This window comes from Chroicocephalus ridibundus, chromosome Z (assembly GCF_963924245.1).
Source record: "Chroicocephalus ridibundus chromosome Z, bChrRid1.1, whole genome shotgun sequence".
Lineage (NCBI taxonomy): Eukaryota > Metazoa > Chordata > Aves > Charadriiformes > Laridae > Chroicocephalus > Chroicocephalus ridibundus.
This window is the reverse complement of record NC_086316.1, coordinates 84,577,455-84,590,749: the sequence shown is the minus strand read 5'-3', so window position 1 is coordinate 84,590,749 and position 13,295 is coordinate 84,577,455. Positions and strand designations below refer to the sequence as shown.

Here is a 13,295-nt window from a genome sequence, read left to right as displayed (position 1 = left end):
TTTTCACCGTCTACTTGAATCCAACAATTGTAACACTGATGAGAAAAAGTTATTGACTATAAACTGTTGTGCAAAGGCAATACAATTCAACCGCCTATCCTTTTTTTCTCTGCTGGAGACAAATGCAGACATTGTATCTCAGCTTGACAAAAATCATCATTAGCGTTAGCAAAAAGAAGTTGCCAGCTAAAATTAAAGAATGTTACCAAAACACCATGCCACCATAATGCAAATTTGGTAACATGAAATGCATTATCTTCATACATCAGTGATATTAAAGTGACGAAGAGCGTGTGAAACCTCTCTGAACTTCATGGTTACCCTACGCTGGGGGTGCAGGACACTGCGAACGTAACTGCTTTACTGTCCTCCTGGAGTGAAGCGTGGGGTTTGATGCCGGTAAACCAGACTCTTCTAAATACACAAAGAAAAGTAAGAAAAACTTCAACGCAGCACTCCAACGGACCCAGGAAAATATTAATTAGGGCTGTCACTTTGGTAGTACAGCAGGCCGGTATAAAAATAATCAAGTTATATCTGGAAGATCCATTTTGTCAGCTGCGGAACACTAAAGAATTGGCTGCAAACCTTTCAATACTGCCACCTTACAGTATATTCCATTTGTTGTCCTGCTTGCTGTTGTAACAAATAATAAAATTCTTCCATTCCTATAGTAATAATTCCAATAATAGCCACAATGTTTTGTCAGTGGTCAATTGTTTTAACATGGTATCACTGAACCTTTGGCATATCCAAACCAGTCTTGTAACGCTCATGTAGTGCCAGCCTCACTGAGAAAAAGACTGGGTCACCAGGAAAAGTTACTCTAATTACGCTGCAAGTTAAAGCCTTACGTTAACACTTACGAGACTGCCTAGATCATACTGCCGCGCACTTTATCAGGGTTGCGTGGCAGCTGCACAGCTCCAATGCGAGATCTACTTTGGCAAAAAATCAGCGGTTATCTCAAGAGCTTTCACATTTTCAGAGTTTAGCATTTCCTATAATCTCGATGATCTTACTTGTTGAAGCCACAGGAATGTTGGGAAAATTAGTGGTGCTGGTAGTGCTAGCCTCAGTGGGAGCTAACATGGCTGGGGTGCTGTAAGGCTCCGTGGATGCCCTGTTACTTGGTGGATGCTGGATGGTTTGGACTGAATGGCCTTCAGCAGAAGACAACGACGGCTGCCCCTCGTAGTCATGAACGTATTCGTCTTTCACCAACATGCTTGATGGAGCTGTGAAGAAGCAAACGGTTGAAGACGCGAAGCGAAATCTCTTTTCACGATTTAACTACAAACTGCACCGCTACTTTTCAAGCGCTGACAAGGCCATTAAAACTGCTGGGGGGAGGATTTAACCCACATAAACATTGCTAAAGCGCTCCTCTAAATTACAAATAAACACTTCCAGTCGGCAGCAGGGAATTTCGAAGCATAACTAGATGGAAAAGCAAACTGGTTTGCTTCCTGCTATCAAACAACCCGTTTAGTCCCACAGTAGTAGACTCTAGTAGCATTTTGTTTTCTAGTCCATCACTGTGCGATTGGACACGGTTTAACAAAAGGGAAAAAACAGGCTTTTCGTCAAGCACCTAAATATATGTTAACGCAGTAGCGAACAAATCAATTCCTAGTATACAAACAAGAACATACATAAAGCTCCGACAAAAAACGCAATTCATGAACACAGCGCATAAAAAACTTTATGCGTCCCTCAAGAAATTTGAAGCAACTCCCACTCAAATTGACTAGAAACATCAAACTCACTCTCAAAGAGGATATAATGCTACTCTATATTTAACAATGTAGCCACTAATTCACAATATTCCACATACAGCCTAGGGAAAATACTACTGCAACAATTTATTTCTATATATCTGACTGAGCATGTTCAAGTAAAACTCTTTCACCGCATTAGCTCCCATGCTCCTTTTTAAAGCAGCCTTTAAATATATTAAAATCTGACAGTCATTTTCTGTTTCCTGCTGCAAAAACAGTAGCACGACAAGGAAACACTTCGTATGTATTTAACTGCTGGCTGCAAAGCTTTGATTCTCTACAAAAGGATCATTTTTCAGAAGACACAGGTAACAATGCAAATTAGCAGAGATGAGAACACAAGTTAAAGCTTGTTAGCAGTTTGTTGGGGGCTTTTTAAGTTATTTTTGCTTGAATACTTGTAATAATGTGCTAAAAACATTGGATTACGCAGATTTCCTTCTTTATTAATTTCTTCTGGAAGGAAAAAAAAATCAGTTTTGAAATAAAGCAGTCACCAACTGCACAGTCTCTGATTCCTGAATAATGTTCACTGGAGGTTTAATGTCCAATTTCTCTCAAGTTTCAGGGACAGTAAGAATATTAGACTGCTTCATTCAATTGCATATTCATTACAGAATTTCTATTATTTTCTTGTTAAACTACTTACGAAATCAAAAGCATTTATTATTCCTAAGTCAATTAACACTATATCATACATGTTTTGGGGTGTTTGGTGGCTTTTTTTTTTTTTTAAGCTAACAGCATTCAACAGTGCGTATTTTGTTTTTCTTTTTCTGTTGGGGTTTGTAAGTTGCAGGCAGTGAAAAGGGAACATACCTATAAGCTGAGCTGAAGCCTCAGTTGAATGAATTTATGAAAACTTGTCTTTCGTACTCTACTTAGCCGGTTTTTCAAAACCGGAGAGACAAATGCATTTCCATCTGGTCTCTATCCTCCCTCCCCAAGAGATACTCAGGAATAAACCGTGTACAGACGGAAGAGTTTAACGCGGTTTGCGCCCAGAGAAATGCAGCAGTAAACAGAAATACTCACCAGAACTCTGTAGTGTCAGTCCTGAGAGATCTTTAAAAAGAAAAAGAAAAGAGGGCGTGGAGGATTACATACACAGAGATCTTCAACAACACTTGAACATTAAGTTGATAAGACTTGGCAAATCAGTATTACAGACTCTACACATGACACCCCCTCCGCAAGTCTCAATGCTAAATTATTCCTAGGATACACGTTAATTGTTAAGAACTGTGCGCAAAGCCAACAGAAAGACTTAACCAAAAGCCACAAACTGTTCTTTCAAATTTGAAATAAAGGCAAAAAATAACTCCATTAAGAAGACGGACACGAGCATATGAGAGCAATTTATAATCAGATCATGAAAAGTTAATGTCTCTAAGTTTAGGCCTGTATATTCTACACTCAAAAGGAAAACATTTTACATTCTATTCCAACTGTTCCATTTTAAATCAAGAGTCTACTTACCGATGCCAGGCGATACTACACGCTCATAATGGTAAGGATTTACACAGACACTGTCACATTTTAAGTCAAAAGCATACTGACAATATTTAACATGCTTGAGTTCATTTTTATGAAGATCAGGCCACCTCCAAAGACGAGCGTAAATCACATGAGGGAATCCCTTGCGACCAGCCACCTAAAAAGTTAGACACAAAAGTTGATTGGGAAAGTAGCAAGACATTTCCCTTTATTTAGTGAGGGGCAAAGCTGGAAGGGGACAAACAACAACACAGCCTCTCTCCATCATCAAAATATATATATATAAAAAAAAAAAAAGATGGTGTACAGTTTACCCAAGTTCTGTACTCAACAGAAATAAAATTCTATCAGGGTTTTGCTACGGTTAAGTCAACACTGTGATTCTTAAGAAAAAAATACTGGGTACAAAATGGCAGAAGCAGAATTTGTGCTTAATGTAGTATGTATGGTCACCTTCCCCACCATGGATGATGCTTTGCCCCAGAAGAAGAGGAACGAGGCGCTAAGCTACGCTATAAGGAATTTACAAGTAGAAGAATGCCAATCCATTATACTGAAAAAAAAATTAATAATAAAAAAAATAATGCTTCTAGGGTAGACAGCAAGCTAGCCAGTGAACAGGACATCTGTCCTGGAACAAGGAAATCGCAACCCAAGCTATACAGGTACTGAGTACTGACGATCTAAGGCTAACGTAAATCCTCAGTGCAGACTCCTTGGAGTACCTTAGCAAGGGATCATAGGTCTTTCTTCACACTGCTGACCAACACAGAGCTAACAGAAGCTTGTAGTGAAAATACCAGGATAAACAGCCGAATTTGTTTACGTGACCCTGCTTTTTACTGCCACACACACACTCGTTTAGAACGGCTGATCCAACGCCTTCTGCTCCTTTTAAAAAAAAAAATAATAATCAACTACTGCAGCAGTCCAGAGCTCCAGCCACAAAACATGCCTACAAAGGGGGGCGAGGGGGGGGACGCAAGAGAAGAGCTACTCTTCCTCAACACTCTAGGATCCTGCGTCACTCACTTTTGCTCCAGCTTCACTAGGAGGAAAACATCTGATTTTCACTTGTACTAACCTGAAGCCTCCCATCCAGCGTTCTCTGTATTGTAACACACTTGCTAGGATGAGCTCCATTTGTGGTTATAGCTGTAATCAAAGAATCCAATTCATCTTTTTTCTCCTTTAGCTTTTTAACTAAACTTTCAATTGCGCGTTTTGCAAAAGTTTCACTCTCTCCACCTTGTCGATGGCACATCAAGCTGTGAACAATGCTCAGACAAGCATCATTACTTGTTGGCGTGTTAGTAATAGACATATTGTCCATTTGTCACAGCTTTTTCTTTCAGATCAAATGTCAGTTTTGGGGGCTGTTATGATTTTCAAGCTGATGAACAAGAGGTGATCCAAGTTAAGTGTTAGATGTACTGTCTCTTGGTAAAACCTAGGAGGAAAAAATATCTACATTAGAATTGTTTTTAACAAATCGCAGATCATGTTTCTAAGGAAGTCTGTGGCTTTTTGCTTCTTTTATTTTCAAGCTAAGTGCAGGATATTAAAAGCACATGAAAAAACTGTATTGCTTGTCCCATGATAGCTAAAACATGCTTAAGACGCTGCTTGCACAGTTTTAGATATAAGATTATGTTTTTCCCCTAGTAACAATATTTAAATAAAGATTATAGTTTATATAGATGTACACATAGTATGTACATATAGAAAGGTAGGGATTATTAGATGAACAGGCTCCGAATCAGGAAAAGGAGAACGGTGACAATGATTTCCTATGTTTTACACTGGTAGGATGAAACCAAGTGAAAACACTAACTGAGAATCAAGGGGCATTGATTTAAACAAAATTTGAATAGTGAAGAAGCATGAACGCACACCAGAATCATCTGTCATCTTTATTTAATAATCCTGTCCAAACAGTTACGTTCTGACCTCAGACTAAGCCTATTTCTCTTTGCTAATCAGAAAGGCAAAAATTGTATCTGGTCATTAGCGTAATACACATTTATGTAAATTAGTATTGCGTGTATCTTTATATACGAAAATCCCAACTGGCACATTTGTCTTCACTCGTTTGGATCCAGCTTCTTCTGGATGAAGACAAACCAACTGAAGTCACTAAAAAAGCACTTCTGAATTGTCTAAAGCAGAACTGCCCTAATTATACTAAATATAAGATAAGGAATAAGTCCGTCCTAACACACTTGGCCTTTCAACTCCATTTGTTAAGAACCTGCAGTGGTTTCTGGTCACAAAGTCATTCTTCTCAAAGCCAGGAGACCTCATCCTTTTTGAAGTTTCCTTTAATTCACAAATTAGAAGAAGAGCTGGCCTGATTTTCTCAGTTCTGAATGAGCTAATTACTACGCTTCACCTTGCTTTATCCAGAACCACAGGACAGCAGGTTTTACGCACTCACAGAAAAGAAGTTTGATGTTGTCAAAAATCTGCTTTGGTTCTTGAAGCACCTCTGGTTTCAGGTAGTCATCCACTAAGACCATTCTACCAACTACGCGGGTCTGACTTTAAGATACTTGCAGCAAATACGCCTATAAGTGATTTCACTACATTTTCTGAGTAGCCTTAAAATATCAGCCTTTCTGAAACTGACAAGTTGTTCTTAGCAATGTAAATAAAATATATTTGATTTCAATAGTTAAGGAAAAAAAGTTTGCTCACATTATCTGAGGAACGCATCCAGTCAAAGACCTGTTACTGCCCTGGAATTTTCCATGTTATTAAAGGTGCAGCGGTAGCAGCTATTTATTAGAAACAAATGCGTTGCATAAAAATAAGAGTGGGATGTTAATTTAGAAAGTTAACGCATCACACAAATTACAGCGTGAACGCGTGGCTTCCCTTCTTGTAAAAGGAATATTGTAACACAAATCCAGCACAATTATAAAAGGAAACCAAGTCTTCCCTATTTAATATTTTCTCCAATTTCAACTCGAATCCAGCATGCTTTGGTATAGTTGGAAAAAACACACCCCAAATCCTCCCCCCCCCCCACTTGCAATAGTTTTCTTCTTTTGTAAGGATGCTTCTGGACCTAATTTCTCCCAAAGGAAAACAATTACCTAGAAGTTTGAGGAAGATTATTTTACCTGGCTATTAAAGTTTCTCCCTCAACACTAGGGGTTTTTTTGCGCTTCAACTCAATAAGCCTCTTTTAAAAGTCAAGCTTAACCTGCCAGCCATTCTCCATGGCAACCCGCACTCACATAAATCCGTAAAAGCTTGCCAGCTAAAACAGAATAGAACATAATTTTCCTTCAATATAAAACAGCATCCCAGATAGATCTGCATAAATAATCATAAATAAGTGACTAGATAAAGCTATTAGCCAAAAGAGCTTTAAATAAAGTGATGCTTAAAATTAGACAGGCAGCTCCATCTCCTACACCTCTAAAACCATGAATGAGAATTTTGCTTTGCTGACTTTCAGGAGACTAAGATCAAGCAAACAAACCCTGATTTAAGTGGAATGATCTTCAGAAATGTTGAGTCACCCCTCAGCTGCCGCTGCGCTCAATAGGAGCTTCTGACTGTTCAGCACTTTTGAAAGCCGGGGCCCACTTGTTTAGGATTTTGAATCCCGTTACACACTGCCGGCGCGTAATCGCACGGTAAAATTCAGGAGCCTTCCTTTAGAAGTCCCCTCTACAGAAATCCCGGTTTTAATCCTGCCATTTCAATCCCCAGAAAAGGGGGTGAGGTCAGTGGCTACCAACCTGGCACATGCTGAATAAATGCGGTGACATATTTCTTCTGAAGCACCAGAAGCATGAGTATGTTTTGCAGGCGAGCCAAGTTTCTACGTTCCACAAATTTAGTTTCTCACGCAATAGCTCTACAACCCTATCTTTGACTGAGTCACACATTCAAGAGGTGCCTTAACACCTTCTTACTATATTACTTTCATGTGTGCAAATAAAAGCAAAATGCAATCTTAATGCGCTGTATTTTTAGAAGATAGCCTTTGAAGATAAGGTTCCAGCATGCCCTCAGACACGGAGTGCTAAGTTCTGCAAAACAACAGCGTGCTTGTGTGATTTAACGTTGATTTGATGTGAGCACGAAACCTCAAAAGCGCTCCTTAACATGCCCCCCCCTCCCCACCCCAAGTAGGTGATCCCACGCTACAGCCCAAGCTTAAGATTTACAGCGGAAGAGGGAGGGCCAAATATTTTGAGCAAAGATCCTCTGACTTCCCTCCACCCGGGAATTTAATGGAAACGGCAATGGGCAAGAGAGCGTTTTGGGGGAAAAGGGGCAGAGAGAAGAGACAGGGAAGACGAGAAAAGCAGCAGCAGGAGAGGGCGCTTGTAGTGAAGCTCTCGGCTTCGCCTACCAAGGAACAAAAAGGTATTTCTCTCCCTTTTGCTGTAGTGTGATGCCAACAGAACACAGAAGGGAAAAAAAAAAAAAGAAATGGGACAGGCCAAGGTAAAATGCTAAGAAGTTACAAAGTTATAGAAAAGTACCTCTTCACATTATAGAAAGGAATTTATTTCAATAGCAGGTATGTTACGAAACAAGCGAACAACTAATGTTCTGCATAGTCTAAGTATTGTAACAAGAGTAAGATCCTCTCAAGAGGAGATAAATCTGAAAGACAAAAGAAGTTAAGACTGCCAGGTAATTAAAAACACCTTTGATGATCTGTAGCAAACACTCTGCTACCTCAGAGAACGGATAAGTAGCCATTTACTGAAAGTCTTCCTTCAAGACTGATGCAGACTTGAAGAAATACCATAATTCTTCCATCCACCCTACTTCCCCTCGGCTGCCTTGCTGACGGGTGATGTATCTTTTTAGCCTGCGCGATGAAATTCAAAACATGAAGCAGCTGTCTAAAATTAAAAATGCAACGCTGGTGCCACACGCCTCATTTTCATGGCTGTGGATAATTCTGCCAGAAATGGTTACCTGAACAATATAAATAGATTCTAAAAACACAGGCATCCATAATAGTATGCTACCTCGTATAACTAAAATCAAATATATTATTGACTTATCTACGTGGAAATAACATTACTGAGCTCTAACACTAGTGCTCTCATTGCACTTACATTTATCTTATGGGCAGGAGAGGAAAATATGCACCGTACTGACTCAAACGATTCCACTGTTCCCAGCTCAACCACTACATTCTCTCTCTCTCTCAAAACAGCGATCATTTTACTAGCCTGACTAGAAAACGGAGACCGGGTTTAACGTTCAGCATCTTCCGCAAAAGCCAGCTCAGAGCTCCAGGAGAACATTCCCGTTTGTTGGAAGCAAGATGGTCCTGCTCAACTCCCCAAAAAATACGCAAAGTACAAAAAGCAGGTGAGATCTCACCCAAAGAGATAATCGACATGCTTATGGAACAGAAAATTAATATTCCACCTTGTTTGCCCGTATCTCTTCAGCTGCACCAGCAAGTTAATATTTTTTTTGCTTATTATAGCACGGCTTAAGAACAAGGGCTTTTACATGCCAAAAAACAAGGGAAACGAAAACAGCGTGAGCCACGACTTCCAAATATTTGCAGCAACTCCTCACACTAGGTATTTAAGAGTTACGATCATTTGGAAGGCTTCACGCGAGGCCCGAGAGTTGCCGAGGTGTATTTCAGTTTGAAATTCTTCATCAAGAAAGCACGCAGGCATATAGAGACGTAGGCAGACACGCACGCACGCTCTGAAAAAGGTTTTAGAAAGAGGAAAAAAAAGTTTTTCTGCTTTTGATGGTTAGTAAAAAACCACAGGGACTCTATTTCCTTGCTTTTACAGAGGTATTACTAGTTGTACAGAAGCTCAACTGGGACATGAGGGCAGGGGCTGCTAAAAAATACGAAGACTTCACCTAAATCCCCGTCGATGTGCCCTAGCCATTCAGCTAAGCAAATCTGCAAACTTCTCTAAAAATACCCTTCCTCCAAACAATTCCCACTTGCAATTCTCTCATGTGGCTGAAATTTGCTGAGAAGTTACGAATCCAGATTTCTTAAGAACTCACCTTCTTTTCTACGTATTAAGAACAACCTTAAATGAATACTTTTGACGCTCACAAGTCGCTTATCTTCCCCCCCACCTTCTCCTCCCACAAAAGCCACACTTTGCAATTTGGGGAGAACCATCAAACCCCAAACAAGAAAAGGAAATAGTAGGCTTACGCGGACAAACCAGGCGGTTATGGATGGAGCTGGAAATCAGGGACGTAACCCAAAGGAATATGATCCAGGCAATCAGCAATCCAACAGCTTGGGCAAAACGGTTAATCCAGGCCCGACGCTGATATGATACACTGCCCTATTCATTTACAGTAGGGTTTTAAGCCAATCGCAGCTGCGGAGGGATCAAATTCACCAAGAAACTCAGTCTAAAAATGTGACAGTCCAAATGCCACTGGATAATTACTTTAAGATACGGGCAACAGGCCAACCCCCCCCCTCCACGTCACTTTCTTAGCATATATTTTATTCATTAAGTTTCTGTGGCAAACTAGATATTCTCCAAATAAGAGACAACTTAAAGACACTTGGAGGCTTCATTGTTTGCAGGATAAATTACATGAGAAGTAGCGTGGGTTGGAGTGACCAAGTAGTTTTTGAAACAAAGCGTTAAGACTTGTGAAGTGCTGCATTTAAAGAAAAAAAGGGTTCAAAAAAATATAGTACAACCTTGGCACAACTGGAAAAATAGTTCCTGCAGGTGTCAGGGCAGCAATGGCCCTTTGAAAAGCTTTTGATGGAGAAAGGGAAGCAGTTTTGGTCAGAAAAGAGGTCCAGACACAGACACAGTGCTGAAGGTCCAGAGATGCTGATAAACACGGCAAAGGCAGGGGAACACACAGCGCACACCGACACGTCAGAAGTGAGTGAAGAACGCAAGATGGGTTTGCAACCACATGCACAAGAAGGCTGAAATAAACAGTTGGGATGGAAATCCAACCAGCCTGCAAAGGTAAAAATCAAAGGAAAAAAAAAAAAAAAGATTTTACATGTGCTAAGTATCAGATGATACACTGGGGGCTCAGGGAGCCTTTAAACAGCGAAGCGGAGAGAGATTTGCCATTTTTTTGTACAAACTGATCAGACACCAGTCCTTGGAGCATCTCAAATGATCATCAATCATTGTGGGTCCCTTCCAACTGAACTATTCTATCCTAAATAATATGAACACAGATTATTTTTTAGCAGCAGTTATGCAAAAATGCGCTATGATGCATGTAAACATATATATGCCTGAGAATTTAGTATATCCGTGTTAAGGGCTGGTGTTACAAAACTGTACAGGGATGCTAAAGATGATAAAGTAAGGCGAGTAAGCATGTCTAATGGCATTCACCAGGTACAATACAGCATTTTTATATACACTATGAATCTTAAGATAACTTGGCCGTTATCCATTGTAACATATCGTAGAAGGGTCTGAGCAAGTCAGCAAATTTGCAGGCAGAACATCCTTTGTGATGAGCTACAACTTCAGTGAGTATTACCACGAGGGTCTTCAAAAATAATTAATTAAATAAATAAAAGCTCCTAAGGTCTGAGCTTCCAAGTGAAAAAGAAAATAAAAACATGTATATTGCAGCAACAAAGAAAGATCCCAGCCAGAACCAGGCCGTATGATGTCGAAGGGAAAGATGTACAGCCTGCAATTCTGGGGAGTGATAGACAGAGGCGAGGAGGGAAATTAATTAATGCCAAAAAAAAAATATTAATGACGAAAAACATACTTCCAAGTTGCAAATATGAAAGTAATTCTGGGGGGAAAATATCTAAGAAAAAATAAGAATTGTTTGCTTGAGGCTGCCACTGATGCTCTGGGAGCACCATTTACCAGTAAACAGCCAGCCCAGTCACTGATTTCCAGCATTTTCATACCAGGCGGCAATGCAATGCTAACGAACTGGCTAATTACAATAGCGTACAAATCGACATCTTGCTAGAACATTTCACACGAATAAAGGACAAGAAAGGCTCTTGCATAAGCTGTAGCCTCCAAAATTAGACAAACACAAAGATGTCAGAGAAGCAGCGTACACATTTGATGGCTTTTAACCACCGAAACATTACTACAGAGTTTTGCTGTTTAATAATGCAGTGGTAGAAGTTTTATGACAAACATGATAAAGGAAAAAAAAAATCCATAAACCAATAAAACAAAAGGCAGCTCGTGATTTGATGAAGATATGAATAAGTGATTAAACTGCAGATACTTTCCAGCACATCAGACTATTATCTACTTGCCCAGAGGGTGAACAGGAACAAAATGTTTGTAGACATGAGAACAATTAGCATTAAAGAGCAAGAGAAAGAGGACTAAGAAGGCACCGCACTCGCGCTGTTCTGTACAGTAAGAGCTAACATTCCCCAGAATACTATTTTTGTGCGTGTATCTGAATCATCAGTATCAATTCTGCTCATCTCGCTGTCAGTAGCTACAAAAATTTTAGACACATGACAGCATAAAAGGAACCGGGGAAGAGTTTTAAGACAACTCTGATTGGCAATTCTTTCATCTTAACATAAATCCACAGTTAAAAAGTATGAGCAGCCATTTCTTTGTGGAAGAAACGGATCTGATGCAGCCGCCCAAGTGCAGCTCTCGGCATCTTTTCTCCTCTCAGCTTCCACCTGTGCACCTCAACTGCTTTCGAAGGCGCTCTGCAAATGCAACAAACTGATCCTGTAAATGGAGCAAACATTTCTGCTGCACAAGGTTCCAGGGGTTTTTAATCTCGTTCAAGAAACTCATATAACAGTAAAAAATAAACACCAAAATCCTCATCTTGTCTTTGAATGCGTGGGGGGCAGGACACAATGAAAAAGGTAGGGCTACTATGCTGACGTGACTGCATATGCTTACATTTTAAATCCTACTAAGTTGCATTTGTCATTTTGATTCCCCTTCCCTCTCTCTACTTTTTATTTTTGAGAAAACATTCAGCTGAAAAAAAAAACTCCTCTTTTCAATACAGGCTTCTGTATGGTCAGAGAAGGAAGACCACTGCAGGTTACACCACCGGAGTGGAAAGGGCAGTAAACTCCTCTACAACTGCATCTGTTTCCACAACACAGATCCAGGCACCAAGACTCCCACCACCTAATCTCCCAGAGGGCACCCTTGGTGTCCCACCAAACAAGAGGTCATCCCCTCCTCATCCTAGCACCCACGGGTAAGGAAGGGATGAAAACCTGGGAACGGCAGGAGAAGGCAGAAGGTGGTGGAAGTCCTTGCCGTAGCACAACAGAACAAACCTGAACTGAACTCTTCCTCAGGGTACCCTGCAAGACCCATCTTCTTGCAGAAGGCTTCCTTCGACAAGGACAAATAGCAATCTGTCAAAACCTCACAAACAGAGGAAACAATTGTGGCCACGCCAAGCAATAAAAGGAAGACTCAAAGCTTGCTCAGGCAGAAGTGGTGTGATTTTTCACTTGTACGCAATGTTTCGATACCCTAGCAATAGGTGTATTAGATAACATCTGCTCTTTATTGTAATCTGCACAGGGATAATGTTCTCTGCATTTGTTCGAGCTTAAAAAAAAAAAAAAAAACAACACACACCTCTGGGCAAAGCAAGCATGGAAAATTCCAGCCCCAACCAAAAGTGGAGTTTTCACAAGGTTAACAACATAGGAAAACGGAGTCCTAAAATTCCAGCAGGACCTTAACAACAGCACAGCGAAGGCTGCTCCTCACCAGGATCCACCGAGCTGCTCTCAGCACCTTTGTTCTCCACTAAATCTGTTGATACCTCTCAAAACTCGCATCCCTATTGTGTTAGCTGCGCTTGAATGCATTATGTAAAGAGCCATCTACTTAAAAAAGGAATTCTAATCAGTTTGAGAGACTTACTGCTTCTCTTTAGGCTTTGGCTCTTTGAAATAAAGTTTCTATATCAATATTAAACATGCATGCTTATGCAACAAGCAAATCAAGAGAGGTTCATGAATGCAAAGTGAGAAGAGACTCCTTTCAGTAAGCAATCAGGCCAAGATAA

The 13,295-nt window shown here is 40.3% G+C and overlaps 1 protein-coding gene across 3 annotated transcripts in view; it reads right to left on the bottom strand.

Moving 5' to 3' along the window:
• The window catches only part of SMAD4 (SMAD family member 4), a 30,625-nt gene that overhangs the window by 15,996 nt on the left and 1,334 nt on the right, over positions 1-13,295 (bottom strand). For 2 of the 3 annotated variants that reach the window (XM_063321016.1, XM_063321017.1), the window contains exons 2-5: positions 4,363-4,728; positions 3,261-3,435; positions 2,817-2,846; positions 1,023-1,238 (exon numbers count right to left, since the gene is read on the bottom strand). In XM_063321016.1, coding sequence (XP_063177086.1) covers positions 1,023-1,238; positions 2,817-2,846; positions 3,261-3,435; positions 4,363-4,611 — 670 coding nt within the window. In that variant the 5' untranslated portion in view covers positions 4,612-4,728. The remainder of the gene's footprint in view (positions 1-1,022; positions 1,239-2,816; positions 2,847-3,260; positions 3,436-4,362; positions 4,729-13,295) is intronic. The other variant, XM_063321018.1, reaches the window with a different exon arrangement.